Genomic DNA, 21,322 nt, shown 5'->3' on the forward strand with positions numbered 1-21,322 from the left:
TCCCAATAGAACATCAAAGGTAAATACAAGAATGAAATATCCAATACAAACAAATTAATTAATAATGTATTTTTTGAATAAAATTCAAAAATAACTTTTAGATGGACTTTGAGCTATTTGGAGAACATTAGGGACGAATTTGGAAACAATCCTCCAAATGTAACTGGAATTATAAATCATTTAAAAATGACAAATTCGGAACTGGAATCATTCAATGATAAAGACAACGTTAGTATAGTAGAAGATGAAAAAGAAGAAGAAGAAGAAGTTGTAGCAGAAGAAGAAGCAGCATAATAATATATCTTCACACTTTCTTATAATGATAAATATATTGAGCATTTTCATTCATTAAAAATAAATAAATTAAAAACAAAATGAATTTAAAAAATTAAAGTTAAATAATAAATTATTAAGTAAGTATAAATTCCCTGAAGCTACCAAACATTAATTGGAGTATATCGATGATAAAGACCGATGCAGTTTAACAAATAAAAAAGAAGACGAAATTGTAGTAAGTCAAGGTTAGTAGATGATAGGTTGCCCGATAACATGGATGCGACAAACGAAAGAAATAAGCCATTACGTAATTTGTGGGAAACTATCCGAAGAATTAGTATTTACGTTTCATCCTTATTTTGTATCTGCACTTTTGATTTTTTATTCGAAAGTAGTGTTTTTATGAGATTTTTTTAAACCTTTTATTTAGACAGTAGTTTAGTGGACTAAGTTTGAGTTAAGAAAACATTTTAGTATGCATTAAGTATATAGATTAGTGTAGAAACTTTGTTTAGTAAAAGTATACAATATTTAAGGTAAGCTAGAGTAAAATTATTATGTCATTATGTTACTTAGATACTCTGACATAAAAAATAAGTTGGAATTTGAAACAATAAACGGTATCACAATAAAATCACATAAAAATATCTAATTTTTATATTTATCCTCAAAAACGGCCAAACAAATGAGCTAAAACCGTGCTATTCCTATAATCTTCACTATCTGCTTTCAACAGATGACGTCACGCGTAGATCAGACAAGTTATCGGGTAACCTGTCTTGTACTAACCTTGGTCGTAGCTGTCACCTTGTTGTCGTGTACGAAGAATGGCGATAATTTTTGAAGGGAATATGTTTTTTACAATTAAAAGTTGTTCTTTTGCAAATATGTGAAAGTAATCGATTAAAAAAATTATATTGTTATTTTAATGTTAAAATGCAGCCAATGGAAATTGCAAGTCTTTAAATTGCAAGGAATCTCTTCAAGTATAAAAAGAAACGAATCTTTAACGCCTCTGAACACGCTAAAAACGCGGAAATGCATTTGGGAGCAGTTTGTTGAGAGCTAACATTCATTATATAATTGAAACGAATACCAATCGAAAATAATCGATTATCATTTTTCACTTGTAACTTGATGTAATCTTTTTCGTTTATTACGTCTCGTTACTCGTAGAGTAATCGATTAATTTCGAGGCTCTTGTTAATATTTCTCGAATTAATCGATAACTCTTATAAAGCAAATTTAAATATTTTATTAAAAAAGTAATAACAGGTTTTAGGCAAAGTGATCGGTCGAGAATAAAAGAATCAATATTGTCACGTGTTTAACTTTTCTCGATTATTATTATCTGATTATATAAATTTAAAAAAAATCATTTCACGTTTGTTGACATAAAATTTTTTGACATTTATCAAAAAAAGAAATCCGCTTTGACGTTTCGTCTTTTTTTTTTCTCATTTCATTATCGTGAAGTTATCTACGTGTCGATGAATATAAAGATGTCAATGTCTACGTATTGTGAGGTTAGTATTGGAAATATACGTCAAATTAGGAAATTAAATACACAATTATTGGAAGAAAAAAGTTTAATGGAGTATTTTGTAGATAACAAAATGAAATAATCGCCTAGTCTCTACCAATCAACATTTCAGGTTTCTCTTCCATGTACCCCGGAAAGTTTGAATCTATATCTTTCATTTTGTCTTCTATTGAACGAAGTCTTCTCAATTCCCCGCGAATCTTTTCAACTTGATCCGATTTCCACATGCGTAATACGTTTATAGCCTTTTCTCTTGAAACGGAATCTGAACATTTTAAAAATAAAACATTTATATAACAATCACAGAAAACTTTTCCTAAAAAAAATGTTTTTAAATTTATTTCAATTATAAATTACCAAGATTTTCAATGGAATCTACTCCTGCAGCTTTCTTGAGATTCTCTAAGGCTTCTTCGCATTCTATAGAAGTCATGGACATGGGTTGAGTGGATCCAGATACGTATACATTTGGAGGACTCTTCGTTATCAACTGGGAGTAATTTAATGAAAATGGTATTTCTTGTGTTACCATTGTACTAAAAGAAATTAATAATAACGAGGTATTTCGTAGAAACCTCTTATATTTCTTCAATAGAATTGGAAATGACAACTCTATAAACATGATTACTACGAATTTCTTACAACGTTGCCAAATTTAGAAAAATTTCGAGAGTCTTGGAAAAACTGCTATTACTGCTACTAAACTCGCGGAACGACTCCTCTACCTGGGCCCTGGGAAACGGCTCTTCTACCTAGGCCGCTGGAGACGACTGCTTTGTCTATGTTCAGAACCACTCATTATTTGGCGGCCTAAAACCACCCACTTCCATCCACCGCGACCAAACTCCCTTAGTATAACCTGGAGACCAAGAGGTATTTACCACCTCAAATGTAAGTTAATTGGGGTTTGTGGTGCCAGAGAAAACCGTGTATATATGTATATATCTATCCCCAGACTCACAGTAATTCGATAAAGTGTGAAAAATTCGGTACCTGAGGCTCAAAGATCAATTTTTTTATAATATACTGGAAAATATTCTAATATAAAATAGGATAAACCTACCAAATAGATATATAAGAATCCATACAGACTACAACGATCTGAAATGAAGATTTAATTTGAACCATACATGGTGAAGAAATTGGAAATACATCTCAAAGAACTAAGGCTATAAACGTCAAGAAAAAGTGAAAGTTTGAACAAGGATTTTGGGAAACCAACTATATATGTGATTGCTATATCAGCACTCACAATTACACTGCCCGGCGCGTGTTTCGATATCAAAGTTATCATCTTCAGAGCCAGATCTATTAGGACTTCAATATAAAAATAGTAAATGCAATAATAATAATAATCATAATATAGTCAAAATCTACTGTACAATTGAATAAAAATCTCTAAATACTAATTTAAACGAAAAAAATTTACGCACGAAACTAAAATAATAAAAATAAAATGTTTCAGTTGTAAATTTGAAAAGCAATGTTCAGTAAATCCCTTTTTTGTTAGGATTTACAACCCTATCCGATACTTAATAATACCTTGAACCTAATGCGCCTCCCCCATAATGTATAGTTTCGTCTAAACGAGTAGCAGGTCCAATTTCAGTGATCAAATCTGAATATTGCGTGACGAGGATGTTTTCCAAAGCGTTTATACACAATTCTATGTCTTTGGAATAGTCTCCAGTTCGACATTGAATGGTTTTTAGAAATGCTAACGCCCATTGCAATTGATTTATACCTGTAAATGATTTTATCTTGATATATAATGAATAAAAAAAATCATGGTTTTACCTAAGGGGCAATCGTATTCTCCTGCAGCGAATAGCAACCAGACAACAGCTATTGTGTGATCTAATAAAACGTGAAAAGGGGGACTTCTAGCTAAAAGATTGACTACTTTCGTAGGCGTAGAAGTTGTGGGGACTCTAAAATAATTGTTTAATACAATTATATTGATTTTTAACAGTGTATTACCTGAAAATATAGGGCATTGGGGTGTACGCTTTCGGATTTTTGGGTAATATTGGTAATCTATTCGGTATATTAGCATCTGTACTAACAGTCAATGATTTTCCTGGTTTAATTAAAACTCTAGTTATACTGAAATTTTCCAATAAGTTGTATAAATAATCGAATCATTTATAAAAATAATTGTCACCTAAATCTTTGATACGTTTCTTCGTCTCCTTCTGTTTCGTCAACTTCAGCAGGAGTTTCTTCAAAAAATTTTGAATCAATACGAAGTTTAAATCAAAAAGAGTATTTACCTTCGGCGGCTTCTCCTTCTTCGGCCATTTTTTATTTAATTAAACTGGAATTTTGTCAGATTTTGATTTATTTGAAGTCAGTTTGACATATTTTTAGAATCTCATTTGTTATTGACAGTTAAACGTTTTAGGGTCGATTTGGAATTTAACACAAAAGTGTAATGATTCAGTCTAGAATCTGGAAGTTTTGTACTAAAACTGTGGAAATTTTCCATCATGGGAAGCTGCTGTAAACTTTTACGACGAAGATTTCTGTAGTTTTTGTCAACTGAAAACTATACAGAAAACAGCAACGGAAACTACATGATGCCAAGTGGCCTTTAGTATTTAATCTAATTCCATATTTGTAGAACTTATGGGGAGGAATTGTCGATTTGGAATTTAACACAAAAGTGTAATGATTCAGTCTAGAATCTGGAAGTTTTGTACTAAAACTGTGGAAATTTTCCATCATGGGAAGCTGCTGTAAACTTTTACGACGAAGATTTCTGTAGTTTTTGTCAACGGAAAACTATACAGAAAACAGCAACGGAAACTACATGATGCCAAGTGGCCTTTAGTATTTAATCTAATTCCATATTTGTAGAACTTATGGGGAGGAATTGTCAATTTTGAATTTAATACAAAAGTGTAATGATTCAGTCTAGAATCTGGAAGTTTTGTACTAAAACTGTGGAAATTTTCTGTCAATGGAAGCTGCTGTAAACTTTTACGAAGAAGATTTCTGTAGTTTTTGTCAACTGAAAACTATACAGAAAACAGCAACGGAAACTACATGATGCCAAGTGGCCTTTAGTATTTAATCTAATTCCATATTTGTAGAACTTATGGGGAGGAATTGTCAATTTTGAATTTAATACAAAAGTGTAATGATTCAGTCTAGAATCTGGAAGTTTTGTACTAAAACTGTGAAAATTTTCTGTCAATGGAAGCTGCTGTAAATTTTTACGATGAAGATTTCTGTAGTTTTTGTCAACGGAAAACTATACAGAAAACAGCAACGGAAACTACATGATGCCAAGTGGCCTTTAGTATTTAATCTAATTCCATATTTGTAGAACTTATGGGGAGGAATTGTCGATTTGGAATTTAACACAAAAGTGTAATGATTCAGTCTAGAATCTGGAAGTTTTGTACTAAAACTGTGGAAATTTTCTGTCAATGGAAGCTGCTGTAAACTTTTACGAAGAAGATTTCTGTACATTTTGTCAACTGAAAACTATACTGAAAACAGCAACGGAAACTACATGATGCCATGCGGACTTTAGTATTTAATGTAATTCCATAATTGTAAAACTTATGGGGAGGAATTGTCGATTTGGAATTTAACACAAAAGTGTAATGATTCAGTCTAGAATCTGGAAGTTTTGTACTAAAACTGTGAAAATTTTCTGTCAATGGAAGCTGCTGTAAATTTTTACGAAGAAGATTTCTGTAGTTTTTGTCAACTGAAAACTATACAGAAAACAGCAACGGAAACTACATGATGCCAAGTGGCCTTTAGTATTTAATCTAATTCCATATTTGTAGAACTTATGGGGAGGAATTGTCAATTTTGAATTTAATACAAAAGTGTAATGATTCAGTCTAGAATCTGGAAGTTTTGTACTAAAACTGTGGAAATTTTCCATCATGGGAAGCTGCTGTAAACTTTTACGAAGAAGATTTCTGTAGTTTTTGTCAACTGAAAACTATACAGAAAACAGCAACGGAAACTACATGATGCCAAGTGGCCTTTAGTATTTAATCTAATTCCATATTTGTAGAACTTATGGGGAGGAATTGTCAATTTTGAATTTAATACAAAAGTGTAATGATTCAGTCTAGAATCTGGAAGTTTTGTACTAAAATTGTGGAAATTTTCCATCATGGGAAGCTGCTGTAAACTTTTACGAAGAAGATTTCTGTAGTTTTTGTCAACTGAAAACTATACAGAAAACAGCAACGGAAACTACATGATGCCAAGTGGCCTTTAGTATTTAATCTAATTCCATATTTGTAGAACTTATGGGGAGGAATTGTCGATTTGGAATTTAACACAAAAGTGTAATGATTCAGTCTAGAATCTGGAAGTTTTGTACTAAAATTGTGGAAATTTTCCATCATGGGAAGCTGCTGTAAACTTTTACGAAGAAGATTTCTGTAGTTTTTGTCAACTGAAAACTATACAGAAAACAACGGAAACTACATGATGCCAAGTGGCCTTTAGTATTTAATCTAATTCCATATTTGTAGAACTTATGGGGAGGAATTGTCAATTTTGAATTTAATACAAAAGTGTAATGATTCAGTCTAGAATCTGGAAGTTTTGTACTAAAACTGTGGAAATTTTCCATCATGGGAAGCTGCTGTAAACTTTTACGAAGAAGATTTCTGTAGTTTTTGTCAACTGAAAACTATACAGAAAACAGCAACGGAAACTACATGATGCCAAGTGGCCTTTAGTATTTAATCTAATTCCATATTTGTAGAACTTATGGGGAGGAATTGTCAATTTTGAATTTAATACAAAAGTGTAATGATTCAGTCTAGAATCTGGAAGTTTTGTACTAAAATTGTGGAAATTTTCCATCATGGGAAGCTGCTGTAAACTTTTACGAAGAAGATTTCTGTAGTTTTTGTCAACTGAAAACTATACAGAAAACAGCAACGGAAACTACATGATGCCAAGTGGCCTTTAGTATTTAATCTAATTCCATATTTGTAGAACTTATGGGGAGGAATTGTCGATTTGGAATTTAACACAAAAGTGTAATGATTCAGTCTAGAATCTGGAAGTTTTGTACTAAAATTGTGGAAATTTTCCATCATGGGAAGCTGCTGTAAACTTTTACGAAGAAGATTTCTGTAGTTTTTGTCAACTGAAAACTATACAGAAAACAACGGAAACTACATGATGCCAAGTGGCCTTTAGTATTTAATCTAATTCCATATTTGTAGAACTTATGGGGAGGAATTGTCAATTTTGAATTTAATACAAAAGTGTAATGATTCAGTCTAGAATCTGGAAGTTTTGTACTAAAACTGTGGAAATTTTCCATCATGGGAAGCTGCTGTAAACTTTTACGAAGAAGATTTCTGTAGTTTTTGTCAACTGAAAACTATACAGAAAACAGCAACGGAAACTACATGATGCCAAGTGGCCTTTAGTATTTAATCTAATTCCATATTTGTAGAACTTATGGGGAGGAATTGTCAATTTTGAATTTAATACAAAAGTGTAATGATTCAGTCTAGAATCTGGAAGTTTTGTACTAAAATTGTGGAAATTTTCCATCATGGGAAGCTGCTGTAAACTTTTACGAAGAAGATTTCTGTAGTTTTTGTCAACTGAAAACTATACAGAAAACAGCAACGGAAACTACATGATGCCAAGTGGCCTTTAGTATTTAATCTAATTCCATATTTGTAGAACTTATGGGGAGGAATTGTCGATTTGGAATTTAACACAAAAGTGTAATGATTCAGTCTAGAATCTGGAAGTTTTGTACTAAAATTGTGGAAATTTTCCATCATGGGAAGCTGCTGTAAACTTTTACGAAGAAGATTTCTGTAGTTTTTGTCAACTGAAAACTATACAGAAAACAACGGAAACTACATGATGCCAAGTGGCCTTTAGTATTTAATCTAATTCCATATTTGTAGAACTTATGGGGAGGAATTGTCAATTTTGAATTTAATACAAAAGTGTAATGATTCAGTCTAGAATCTGGAAGTTTTGTACTAAAACTGTGGAAATTTTCTGTCAATGGAAGCTGCTGTAAACTTTTACGAAGAAGATTTCTGTAGTTTTTGTCAACTGAAAACTATACAGAAAACAGCAACGGAAACTACATGATGCCAAGTGGCCTTTAGTATTTAATCTAATTCCATATTTGTAGAACTTATGGGGAGGAATTGTCAATTTTGAATTTAATACAAAAGTGTAATGATTCAGTCTAGAATCTGGAAGTTTTGTACTAAAACTGTGAAAATTTTCTGTCAATGGAAGCTGCTGTAAATTTTTACGATGAAGATTTCTGTAGTTTTTGTCAACGGAAAACTATACAGAAAACAGCAACGGAAACTACATGATGCCAAGTGGCCTTTAGTATTTAATCTAATTCCATATTTGTAGAACTTATGGGGAGGAATTGTCGATTTGGAATTTAACACAAAAGTGTAATGATTCAGTCTAGAATCTGGAAGTTTTGTACTAAAACTGTGGAAATTTTCTGTCAATGGAAGCTGCTGTAAACTTTTACGAAGAAGATTTCTGTACATTTTGTCAACTGAAAACTATACTGAAAACAGCAACGGAAACTACATGATGCCATGCGGACTTTAGTATTTAATGTAATTCCATAATTGTAAAACTTATGGGGAGGAATTGTCGATTTGGAATTTAACACAAAAGTGTAATGATTCAGTCTAGAATCTGGAAGTTTTGTACTAAAACTGTGAAAATTTTCTGTCAATGGAAGCTGCTGTAAATTTTTACGAAGAAGATTTCTGTAGTTTTTGTCAACTGAAAACTATACAGAAAACAACAACGGAAACTACATGATGTCATACGACCTTTAGTTTTCTTTCCAACTCCATATTTTTAGAAATTATGGGGTGGAATTTTTTACAACGTGTGTATAAAAATGAAAATATACTTCACGAAAAAATTGATAAACCCTCATACATTCCAAATCATTGAGTTGCATTTTTTTTATTTCAAAGGTTTGAATACATAATTGTAATAAATCGTATACGATGATGATTATTTATTTAGGATTGTTGTCGAGGATCATTAAAATCACATTCCAAAACGGGTCTGAAATCGTAAGTTATATTAGGATTGGTAGTATCAAAACAACATGGAGGTCCATCTGTTCGTGTGCTCGATTGAGTAGTGTCTTGCTGAGAAGTTCGCCCAGTTTGATTCATATCATCAAAGCCGTTAGCTCCTTGTCTAAAAGTACTACAAGTAGGGGGGCAGAATTTAGAAATATCCGCTTCCTCTTCGGGAACATCAGGAGTGACTAATAAATTATGATCATAATTCAAATATTCGGAAGTTTCTGTACAATCTTGACCTGGCTCTCTTAGTGGTACTAGAGTGGTGAATATTGTTTCTTTATCAGTACAACCCGCTCCTTCCACATTCCAATATTCGCTTGGGAAGCAAATATCTTCCGCGGCGAGTTCGTCGTTCCAAATAGGAAGACTTTGTACTTTTATATAAGTATCATCTACGTAATTAGTTACTAACAGAGGGGCTGATGTGTTCAGTTTTCGTGGTACGTGTATTATGGTGGTTTCGTCTTCGTTTAAAGTACCGCTGGGTATAATTATCGTTCTTTTTTTCGATTTTGATCTTTGTTGACTCGAATTCGCCATGATTATACATTAATTAGAATTGCCGGTGATACTGGAATTTTGATAAATATCGTGAATTATATTTGACACATAGTTGTCATACGGTTATTTTTGTAGCGGCTGTCTGTGGAAACGGCGATTTTTCATTATGAATGGTTGGCGGCACTGCTTGTGACATACCCAATAGGACAAGTCAAGTTGCATATAAATTTCGGAAACACACATTTAGTTCTGCCACATTGACACTAATGACACAATGTGTCATTATTGTCAATGTCAATTGTCAAGATAAATACAACATTTCCCAAACGCTTTCTTTTCTGATGTGTGTTCTAAATGGGAAGAATTTTGTGAAATCACTTGCGAGAAAATTATTTTCTGGTAATTGATTTTACTAATTTCAATGGAAAACATTTGAAGTATGAAGCTATCCCATCCATTCCTATCTTTCATTGTCTACTTCCTTCTGAACATCACAGTAGATGAAAATTATCCCAAAAAACTGACGCCATGACCTTGCCTGCAGATGAAAGGGTCTTCGCCTTCTTTGGAACTAGGTCCTCCCTTTTTAGTCCATTGTTTTGATTGTTCTTTCGTTTCGGTTCTGAAGTGATAGTCCCACGTTTCATCTATGGTTATGAAACGGCTTTGTTTACGTGAAACATTCAAAACACTCAATGGAAACATCTTCACGAATCCCTTTTAGTTCCATTGAGAGCAAACGCGGCACCCATTTTGCGCACAGCTTTCTCATGTCCAAATTTTCAGTTTGAAATGCCTACTATGTTAACTAGCTCGCCCAATTTTAATTTTAAAAATTATATTGTAATCATGTCTAGTGTCTAGTAAATTTCGTTGGTTTAGTTGAAAAAGTATGTAAATATTATTTTTATTATAAATTACATAAAGTACAGTAGATATTCCACGTAGTAAATTAAAATGAACCGCGAAAATCGATTAGTTCTGTGCCGTGCACTGACATCGAAAATTCGCCATGTTGTTTCCACTGATAATTTTATCAAAGTTTGCTTCACTAAACAATCATAATTTGAATAGATAATCGAATATATACTATTTATCATTTGAAGATTAAAAATGATTATAAATATCAGGCTTTTTGTATTTCGAAGTTGAATAAATGATGATTTCAATAGTGGTTTTGTTGTTTTCGCTATCTGCTTCCCAGGCGCAGTACCAAGCGACATGGGATAGTTTGGATGCTAGACCTTTACCCAATTGGTATGATGAAGCTAAAATTGGTATATTCTTACACTGGGGGGTATTTTCAGTACCTGGTTTTAGATCAGAATGGATTTGGGAACAGTGGGCAAGTAAGTTTCGATCTAACCTAAATTTCTATAAATCAAACAATAAAAAGTCGAAAAATAATCGTCATAAATATGTTTTCTAAAACAAAATTGCCGAGGTAATTCAATATCAGCATTATGTTAAACAAAATTCATCTTTTAAGAAGTAGTTTTATAAATATATTAAAGAATACGTCTGGCTGTGTCACAAAGAAAAATATCTTTCAATTAAATCTACTCATCATTATCTTGTGGTGTAAAACTGTCCAAATGACCTGATACCCATTTTAAAATGGCCGCCGCGGGGTAAACAAATGATTTTGTCATAAACCAGGGTTGCCAGACGTCACGGATTCCAAGAAACAGTCCCGTATTTCCCTAACTTGTCACGCGCCAGGGAACAAAGTGAAAATGAAAAGTTTCAGTTTACATTGTATTATCTCGAAGCAAAATACATTAATATTGGCGTCACCACGGGGTGATATCATCAACAATCGTGACTTAGTTCACTTCATAGCAGTCAAAAAAATATTAAACATCAATACTATGGTCCAGATAATACATTTTAGAAATAATCCGATTTAAAGGTTATTTTTTTATCCTTATATTTCTTAATTTCTATGAAGATTTTCCCGCTTTTGCTTTTCGGAAGGGCGGGGGTGTTGATTGTCCCGTATTCACCAACCAAAGATCTGACAACCCTGCGATAAGCTTCTGCGTGTAGATTTATTTTCTTTTTGAAGTTATTTGTTGGTTATTAGACCTGATAACTTTACTTTGTACCCAAGAGGGCGAATATTGTTCTGGTTTCTACTGCCCTAATCAATCTCTACCCCCCAATTGTTGCAGATTAATCGGATTCTTCATGTTTGGTATCACTATTTCTGATTTAGTGAATAAGGATCCACATTTTGTCATACCTGTTCAAATGACGTCCCAATTTTTTCGAAATATAATAATATTGTAATGTTTCTCTTATTTTCTAATTTATTTAAACTGTTTTTTAACGATGGGGAAAATTATACACGCTTATAACTATTTATATAAGTAAATATTCATTACTTTATAATTAATCATCAGTTACTGTTCAGTTAATTATAAACTGTTGTTAAACAAACTAATATTTATACCCAAAGAGAATTTCTCGATAATTCTAGAAAATAAACAAATAAATAAAACAGCCTTCCCAGAAACTGGTTGGAAAAAAAAACAATATGAAGAAATCACTGCTATGATATGTAAAACATCGAACGAATTCTGTGAACCGGCGTATTCGCCACATTTTAGACTACCATTATAACCGAACAGAACCTGCTTCACGGTCCATGTCGTGGACGAGTTCTAACAATGTTAATTCATTTGAATAGGATATGCATATATATAGAACTTTAATTTGTCTTTTATATACGTTTATACTAAAAAACTTCATCATCATCATCTTCACATATTATTATTGTAGGCTCCCCAAAGCTATAAGTTTTTCTTTATACCTTTTAGTTGCCACTGGGTTATCGCTTTGCGAAAATTACTCACTCACGTTTTAAAAAATTATCATCTAAACTTGAATGCAACAGTTAATACTAATGTTCAAAACAGCTACCGTTTAAGTACAAAATGGAGACAAATGTTCTAAATTTTGTATATTGCTTAAAAGCTTATTTGCAAATTGATTAATAAATATTCAGTTTTAAAAACAATGTTCGATAATTTACTATCTATACATCAACAGAATAAGCGCCTCGCCTGGGTTCGTATAATTATGAAACAATGAGCAGGTAGAAGGTATTGGTTTTTTCCAAGTCAGGTATAATTTAATCGTATGTTATTAGGACGTTAAGAACGTTACTTGGAAATTCCTGTAACAGGTATCAGTCAATCAGATGTGCACGGATTATCGTTTTATGATAAATGTATACCGGTATTAAGTAGTTTTAAATGCAAGAACACGTCGCGGGGTTGCCACAGTTTCATCTGAAATAGATTTAAAAAGTATTTATGGAATCCTCGTAACACCATAGAACGATACAAAACAACCCTCGCCACCGTAAAAAAATTAAGAAGGGTACATACGAGAAAATCGATTGTTGAACCTACGGCCGCTATTCTGGCGTAGATCAGCTGTTCTAAATACGATTTCAAACAAGATTTACGTCAAAAAACCTCGCGCAGATAAATACACCGAAGAAAATTCAGTTATCATTCCACTGTTAAACAATGATCTTATTATTAGTGGTTTTAACAATATTAGTGAGTTGTAATGCCGTTGAATATAAACCCATATGGAAAAGCTTAGATTCTAGACCGTTACCGTCATGGTATGATGAATCTAAAGTTGGAATTTTCATACATTGGGGTGTTTTTTCTGTCCCTAGTTTTAGATCAGAATGGTTTTGGGCTGATTGGAAGCGTATGTATAATATTTATAATTTTAATAGTCGTAAATTGAAATTTCTAGTCTAATTCTGTTCGATTTTATAATAATTACTAAAAAATTATAATTTTTCTATTATTACAAGTTGCATTTTATTCTAAATTCTAAAAATCTCGTTCATTTTATCTCAAATAATCAATAAATACTTCTTGGGGTCAAAATTCAAAATGTTTGTTTAGTATTTGATTATTTACAAGTTGATTACATCCATTAAATCAAGTGCCAAGCAAGTATTTCTATTTTATGTTTGTACAGAGACGGATTAAGCTTAATAGTAGATTTTTTAAAAAATTATAAATCTGAAATTGTTAACGACTTTATTCTTAATAAAATGTATTTACTTCAAATAATTATGAAACTATCATTTTTTTATTTCAAATTATTATTACATAAGATAGCCGAAAACCATTGTTTGAATGTTGAAAATAATACAAGAGGACTACCGAAAGTTGTTAAATGCACTATTAGTTAAATAAAATGTTTATGTAATATACGACTGATTATATATATACACTACGGGTAAAAAGTTTCCATTCATAATATTTCAAAAGAGAAGGTCCAAAAATAATAGTGTGCCTTATTCGTTGTTCTTATGTATCGGAGGATTTGCTTAACTGTGACTATTTCTTTGGTATTTATGTCCCAGTTAGCTCTGCGAGTCGCTATGATTCATACTTTTGGAACCAAGACATCTTTTTGTGAAGTTTGTATACGAATTGTTTTCGTTCTCGTAAATTCAGACTTGGAAATTTTAAAATGGGCAAAACTGGTTGAAATTCCTGTTTTAACCACAAATCTTCATAATCTAGGTAAGAGTTACCGTACCATTGTCGCTGAATTAAAAGTACCCCGACGTACCGTAGACTACAACGTGAAAAAATATGCATCCATCAGGAGTTTTGATAATAGAAAACCTTTAGGATGTCCTCGAACAACCCCTGCGCTGACGATAAACGTATTGTATTAATCAGTAAACGAGTCCAGAGATAGCAGCTCATATCAATGAACTCTGAGCACTTCTACAGTGAAAAGGAGTTTGAGAAGAGCCTCAAAATAAAGTTAAGAGATTGCAGTAAGCTAATAACATAAAAATTGAACGCATGAAGACTGGAAGATAGTTTTAAGGATTGATGATTTAAGGTTTGAGGTGTTTAGACCTAATAGTGTTTGTGCGCAGGCCAAAGTAAGAACGGATGTTAGATCCATGTCAATGTTGACTGTAAAACACGGCGGATTCTCGGTGATTGGGGATGCTTTGGAGAAATAGTAGCTGGAGACCTGGTAAAATTTAAGGGATTTCGAAGAATGAAAGCTATAAAATATTAAACGAAAATGTAGTAAGTTCTGACCAAAGTCTAATCTACAGAAGATTTATGTTCCAGCATGACAACGATATGCGGAAAGAGTATTTGAAAGAATTGGAAAGGAAAAATGTACTGAAAGTCGTCACAGTCGCCTGATGACCTCAACCCGATTTACTTCTTATCTTTGAAATATCCTGAAAAACGAATGGAACCAAATAGACGACGATTATTTGTCGAAATTGGACAGGCGACTAAATCATAGTCGCCTGTCCTCAACCCGATGGGACAAATTGAACAGGAAAGTCAGAAAGCAGTGTCCTACTTTCACTTCCTATCTTTGGAATATCCTGAAAACCGAATGGAACCAAATACCCAAAATAGTACACTGGGAAAATAAAATAGAGTCCAGCGCCTTGCGTACGACCCCAACTAGGCCTCTTGAAGTCCATCCTTGGGTCTAGCGATACAATTCGAAGCCAGGAGAACAGCCTACAGACCGAACATCCACAAAGAACTGAAGGGTAGATCAACTCGCCATACAAGAATCTGGACGCAGGGAAATGTCCAATCATTTCGATGGACAGCGACCAAATGACGCCTGCGACTGTGGATAATAAGGGTTTGGAGGCACACATCACTGAGCGGGAGCAGTGGAATGGTGACTTTATGATCGTTATTTTGAATAATGAAGTCGACCCGGTACACAGATGGCTCCAGAAGGAATTTTTTGGCCGAACAAGGCCTCTACGTACGCGCTAAACACAATCGACGCCACAGAAACACAGTAATCTCAATCTGGTTTAACAGTAGAGCTGCCATACTAGCTATAACGGCTTAAAAGGTGTGCTCTAGGATAGTGCTGGAGTGCGAGAGAGTCCTACCGAATCTGGTGAGTGATGGCTGCAAAATCCAGCTAGTTTGGGTGCCCGGCCACTCGGGCAACAAAAGCACTGACGAAGTGGACTCACTCAATAGACTGGGATCGTCGAACCCATTCTTGGTGTGACCACAAGCGTTCCCAAACCGTCTCTGAACGGTCTACTCGCAAGGCGGGCTCGACAGAGATGGATAGAGACATTCGGCATGAGACAAGCAAAGGGATGGACCCCGTGCGTCTTACACCAAACAACAACTGCAGACCACGATATCTGTGAGTTCCCTGCACAAACGAGCGCGGTCTAAACACCTGGACAAACCTCGAAACTTGTCTAATGACATAAAAGGGTTCAATATAATGCGTCTGATTGGATTGGTAACGTCAAGTGTGCACGACGGCCTATCTGAAGGCATTTGTCTTCAACGGCTCACAGCTATGATTTATGAAGAGATTTGAAATTTTTTTAATGCTCAATTCTTATTTATATATTATTTTTTTGTATCAGGAAAAGATGACGATGTTGTTGAGTATATGAAAAAGAATTATGCACCAAATTGGAACTATCAAAATTTTGCAAAAGACTTTACTGCTGAATTCTACAACCCAGACGAATGGGCCGAAATTTTCGCCAATTCTGGTGCCAAGTAAGCCCACAACATCAAAAATCTTCATTGCTAACATTTTATTGATATATTTGGATTACAGGTACGTCGTTTTAACTAGCAAACATCATGAAGGATATACATTATGGCCTTCTAAATACTCATTTAGTTGGAATGCCAAAGACGTCGGACCAGGAAGAGATGTTCTTGGTAAATTTAACACAATATTTCTAGCAATAACTTCATTATAAATATGTTTAGGCGAACTGGCGACTGCAGTAAGAAACAAAAATCTCAAATTCGGTGTCTATCATTCATATTACGAATGGTTTAATGAACTCTATCTCGCAGATAAGGCTACCAATTACACCCAAACGGATTTTGTGGATAAAAAAGTGAGAATTTCGATTTTTCATTTGTCAAAATTTATGATTGTAAATGTAAACCCTGTATTTATCCCATACAGCACCGATTTTAGGGGTAAAAACTACCCTGGAGGGACAACTGCTAGAGATAGAATTAGGTAACAAGTGCTGCAACCTAGCCGGCGATGCGCAGACTATTAACTCTGGCGCCATTAGTCGTAGCTGGAGTCGTTGTGGAATAGTGTCGTTTTATTTTTTTTTTTTTTCATCTTTTGATCTAATTTTTGATTTCCAGACCACCAGGGGGCGGTATTACACCGAATTATTATGCCATAGCCCTTTTGTGATTTTTATGTTGGTGCGGGTGAAAAAAAAGGACCACGGAGAAGGGTAGCTGGACCCAGGAAGCACTCCAGGGAGCTTTACACCGAATAGTCGAAGGGAAATCGGTCAAAAACGTCTCCATATTGTATAAGATACCATGAACAATACTTCGTGATAGACTAAAAAGTCAAAACACATCAAATCCTCGGTGTTCAGCGAGGAAGAGGAAGCAGTACTTACTAAACACATTCTTGAACTTCTTCTTATGAAATGTCTTTACAGACTTGAGAAAAAGTTCATACAATTTAGCTGAGGAATTAAAAATAAAGGAAAACTTTAATCGAGAGACTAAAATGGCGAGTGAGGCCATCAGCAACAAGTCTTAGCCAGGTCCCTGGATTTAATGAGAATCAGGTCGATCTTTTTTTCAAAAACCTTGTTTCAGTTATGAAAAAACATTTCATCGGTTCAGAAACTTGGTCCTGGAAGAGAGGACGCAACATCACAGCTATTTGCGCCTTCAGTGCCATTGGCCAGTATATATTCAGTTTTCCCAGACAAAGATTGACCCCCTCCTTGAGAGAGTAGGACATGCAACTTTCAAAAAAGTTTCCAGAGTTTCCCACGAAAAATGCGTTGGTTTTTGATTATTGTACGTAGGAACTTTTCATTTCGGAGTTTGAAAATACCAATCAACTTTTAGCAAGAAATAATACCGTTTGTATTGGGTGGACCAATATAAAAAAAACACGATTTTTCTATTTTCTTTATAAGCTATCATTTTGCTCTCCACAGATTTTTCGATTAGATGCATATTTTTGCAGTTATTCGCGAAAAACCGTCCGAAAACGTGTTTTATTTGCGTGAAAATCTACAATTTCAAACACGAATAATTCGAAAAATATTGACTTTCAGAAAAAACTTTATGAAACAAAAGTTGCTTAGAATGAGTCAAATAATCGATTTACGTACTTATTTTTAACGAAAAAAGTTTTACCCTTACAACATGCCTCATGGCACAGTGTAGATTTTGGAATAGAGGGTAAGTAGATACTAATAGTCCGGTCAAATTTCACCACAAAATAAGAATAACGCTACATCAATTCCCATCGAGGTGAAAATCAGTCAAATTGTTTAAAATACAATTGAACATAGAATTTGAATGTTCCCCATGATTTCCGTGTATGGACAAAATTTTATTGGAGGTTAAAGGTAAAAAAATGAGTTTCTCGCAATTTTTAGGAAAATGGTGAGTTTTATCATGAAAATATTTCAAACAAAAATTGTAGATCATAAAATTATTATCAAGAAACTTATCAATACTTTTTTCCCTACGAGCCACCGTTTCTGAGATATAACGATTCAAAAAGTTGTAAAAGTTATAAAATAAAACTTTTACAATTTTTTGAATCATTATATCTCAGAAACGGTGGCTCGTAGGGAAAAAAGTATTGAAACGTATTTTGTAGATAATTTTATGATCTACAATTTTTGTCCGATGTATTTTTATGATAAAACTCACCATTTTCCTAAAAATTGCGAGAAACTCATTTTTTAACCTTTAACCTCCAATAAAAATTTTTCCATACACGGAAATCATGGGGAACATTCAAATTCTATGTTAAACTGTATTTTAAACAATTTGACTGATTTTCAGCTAGATGGGAATTTAGGTAACTTCGAATGTCTAAATTGACCGGATTAAAATCCAATTTTTTATGATAATCGGTGCTGTATGGGGTAAATACACGAGAAAATGTTCATTGATTGGACAATGACTATTTATTTGAAGGTTAACCCGGAATTGATTGAGCTTGTTAACGCTTACAACCCCTCACTAGTTTGGTCTGATGGAGATTGGGAAGCTCCTGATACATATTGGAAGTCGAAAGAATTTTTAGCTTGGTTATATAACGAGAGTCCCGTTAAAGACGAAGTCGTTGTTAATGACAGATGGGGAACAGATATACCTTGTAATCACGGAGGTTTCTTTTCCTGTCAAGATAGATATAACCCAGGTATTTTTTTTGTTAAATTTATTATTAATATACGTATTTTTTTTTAAATTTTTCATTTAGGTACACTGCAACAACATAAATGGGAAAACGCGATGACTTTAGACAAAACATCATGGGGATTCAGAAGAAACGCCAAATTGGACGATTACATGACTACATTAGAGCTTTTGACACAACTAACCAGCACTGTTAGTTGTGGCGGTACGTCTTTTATTCAATATCAATTTTCCTAATATACAATTACGAGTTTTTTTATATATAGGAAATATTCTCATTAACATTGGTCCAACTAAAGACGGTATTATCGCCCCGATTTTCCAACAGCGTCTCCGAGACTTAGGTACCTGGTTATCCATCAACGGCGAAGCTATTTACAGTACCAAACCATGGACGACACAGAATGATACGTTAAACGCTAACGTTTGGTACACAAGCAAGGGTTCTGCTGTATATGCTATCAGTTTGGGATGGCCCGAACACAATATTTTAAACCTCGGAGCTGCTATTGGTATTTTCAAGGATCCTGCAACTTCTGTATATTTACTTGGTAATGGAAACGAGGCATTAAAGGTAATTATTGAGCAAACGCTGCTGTTTACATTAGAGAACATATTCATGTACTGAAGTGGCATAATTGTACATAAAATGATCCATACAAGTTATAGATTTTTCCTCGTACTTACCAGCCAAAATATATCATCAAAAAAGCGTTTTAATACATGTACCAATGACGTTACAAACGAAATTATCATTCAAATACTGTTTTTTCAACAAAACAAAACTCAAACAGTCTATGACATTGAAAATATTTGCATGTAATTAAAAACGAAAACATTTTTATTCAGCTTGAACTAAAATATTATGTATTAAAACTGATTACAAATTATAACTTGAAGTAGACTTTTGTAAACATGTGTAGAGAGTTAACTACATGACTTACCCTGTATATAAGTATTCACAGATACATGTAAATAATAAAGTCCCACTTGCTATTTTGATAAATACCTGAATGATAAAACAAATTTTAATCATCTTAACCGAATGAGAACATTTCAAAACTCTATAGTATAGCATATTTGTACTAGTAAATTTGTACTCTGTATGAGTCAAAGAGGCGAACTAATCAGTTGCGGTAACTTAACAAAATCAAAATTTCTAAAATGAATTTATGGTTACAAAGTATTATTTGTATGGTGTAAAAGATTGTGTGGTTAACGCGCACGACCAATGAGAAAAACTTTCAACACACCGCCATATTGAAATATTAGCCAATCATGGAAACTCGCGCGAATTTAAATGTTGAACGTATAACGAAAGCAAGTTGAAAATAAGTTTGGATATTTTATATAATATTGAAAATTCCTTTGTACTTCTTATTATTTCAATGAAATGTCAACTTGACAATCAGTACGTTCTATTTAACGCACATACCAATTGTGATAACTTTTGTATAATTCAATTTAAAACTCCTAGTGTTCGTCAGCGATCGCTCGACGTCATCGATGATGTCACTGTAAAACCCATGAATTATTGGTAGTCGAAGTGGACTTTTATGGAAACGTATCTGTAATACAACGATAGGGCAGAAACATAGATTTTTACAATTCCAAAATTGTAGAAATCCATTCAGTTGTGTCAAAAATAAATTTAAGAGAAGCAATATCATATTGTACCCCAACTGTGCGCTGTCACCAAGTCGCCATATTGTGATCCAACAAGATGTGCGTTCCACTTACAATTCCCGTAGATTTTTCAATATGTCACATTAGTGAAATAGGAACGTTCTTTTGGTTGTATTGATTATAACCTTAGTCAACTTATAATTTTATACCGAAAGTTTGAAAAACGTAGCAACAATGTAAAATATTTCTCATATCACAAACTTTTGATAACAAAAAAGACCAATTTGATTAGAACTATGCGAATTTTCTCGCTTGAACGTTTATGTTATAAATATCTTAGTTACCTCGTATTGTAAGTTACTTTTTTTTATATTTTGCAGTGGACTTTAAACAACGATTCAGTAAATATCAACTTTCCCGATAAATCAACGGTGAAAAGCGAATGGGCTTACGTATTAAAAATTATACCATCAAGTAAAGTTAACTTTATCTGAAATAAAATTAAAAAATACAAATTTTAGAGCATATGAATCATTTTTTATTTATCTCCAATTAAAACATGTCTTTAAATCCTTCAACATTTACATCTTTTATTCCTTTCATCACCCTCATTGTCATTCGGATTTAATAGATCATCCCTATCAGTACAAATTGTCCTAAATGTATCTTGTCCGTTGGCTTCGGGCGGTTCTTCCAAAATACTTTTAGCCAATTGGTCGAATACATTCGACGACACACCCTTCCTTTCCGGATCCTCAAAGTTAAATGTCCTTCCTTGTACAGGACCGTCATCGATTCGGGTATACGTTCGAGAATTTACGTTTATTATTTTCATGTTCGGGTTAAGTTCATTGTCACTTGGATGTTCTTCTTCTTCGTTAATAGAATCCAGATAAACCGGACAGATAATTTCTTCTTTACCTGTAGCTGGGTTAAAAGTTCTTCCTTCCTGCATGCTTGTAGCTCCCGCAGGAGATCGATTATTGGCACTTGAACTAGAAGCTCGTCTTTGTGGCGGCGCAAGCGTGGAATTG

At 33.6% G+C, this 21,322-nt stretch overlaps 2 protein-coding genes across 3 annotated transcripts; one reads left to right on the forward strand and one right to left on the reverse strand.

Annotated features, from left to right (window-relative positions):
- Positions 1-1,876: 1,876 nt before the first annotated feature.
- Positions 1,877-20,627, reverse strand: LOC130442369 (uncharacterized). The gene is made up of 5 exons (XM_056776424.1): positions 19,607-20,627; positions 3,617-3,750; positions 3,362-3,563; positions 2,177-2,355; positions 1,877-2,084 (listed from the first exon to the last, which is right to left on the reverse strand). Exons 1-5 carry the CDS (start codon positions 19,738-19,740, stop codon positions 1,906-1,908), a joined length of 828 nt encoding a protein of 275 aa, XP_056632402.1. The 5' UTR covers positions 19,741-20,627; the 3' UTR covers positions 1,877-1,905.
- LOC130442368 (alpha-L-fucosidase) lies at positions 10,516-20,815 on the forward strand. Of its 2 annotated transcripts, none has more exons than XM_056776423.1 (8): positions 10,516-10,769; positions 15,863-16,001; positions 16,063-16,169; positions 16,221-16,354; positions 18,441-18,666; positions 18,727-18,867; positions 18,929-19,236; positions 20,669-20,815. In XM_056776423.1, the coding sequence occupies exons 1-8, from the start codon at positions 10,577-10,579 to the stop codon at positions 20,780-20,782; spliced, it is 1,362 nt and encodes a 453-aa protein (XP_056632401.1). In that variant the 5' UTR covers positions 10,516-10,576; the 3' UTR covers positions 20,783-20,815. The 2 variants fall into 2 exon arrangements, with proteins under 2 accessions (XP_056632401.1, XP_056632400.1); XM_056776422.1 differs by lacking the exon at positions 10,516-10,769 and adding an exon at positions 12,665-13,152.
- The last annotated feature ends 507 nt before the right edge of the window (positions 20,816-21,322 follow it).

Source organism: Diorhabda sublineata, chromosome 4 (genome assembly GCF_026230105.1).
Source record: "Diorhabda sublineata isolate icDioSubl1.1 chromosome 4, icDioSubl1.1, whole genome shotgun sequence".
NCBI lineage: Eukaryota > Metazoa > Arthropoda > Insecta > Coleoptera > Chrysomelidae > Diorhabda > Diorhabda sublineata.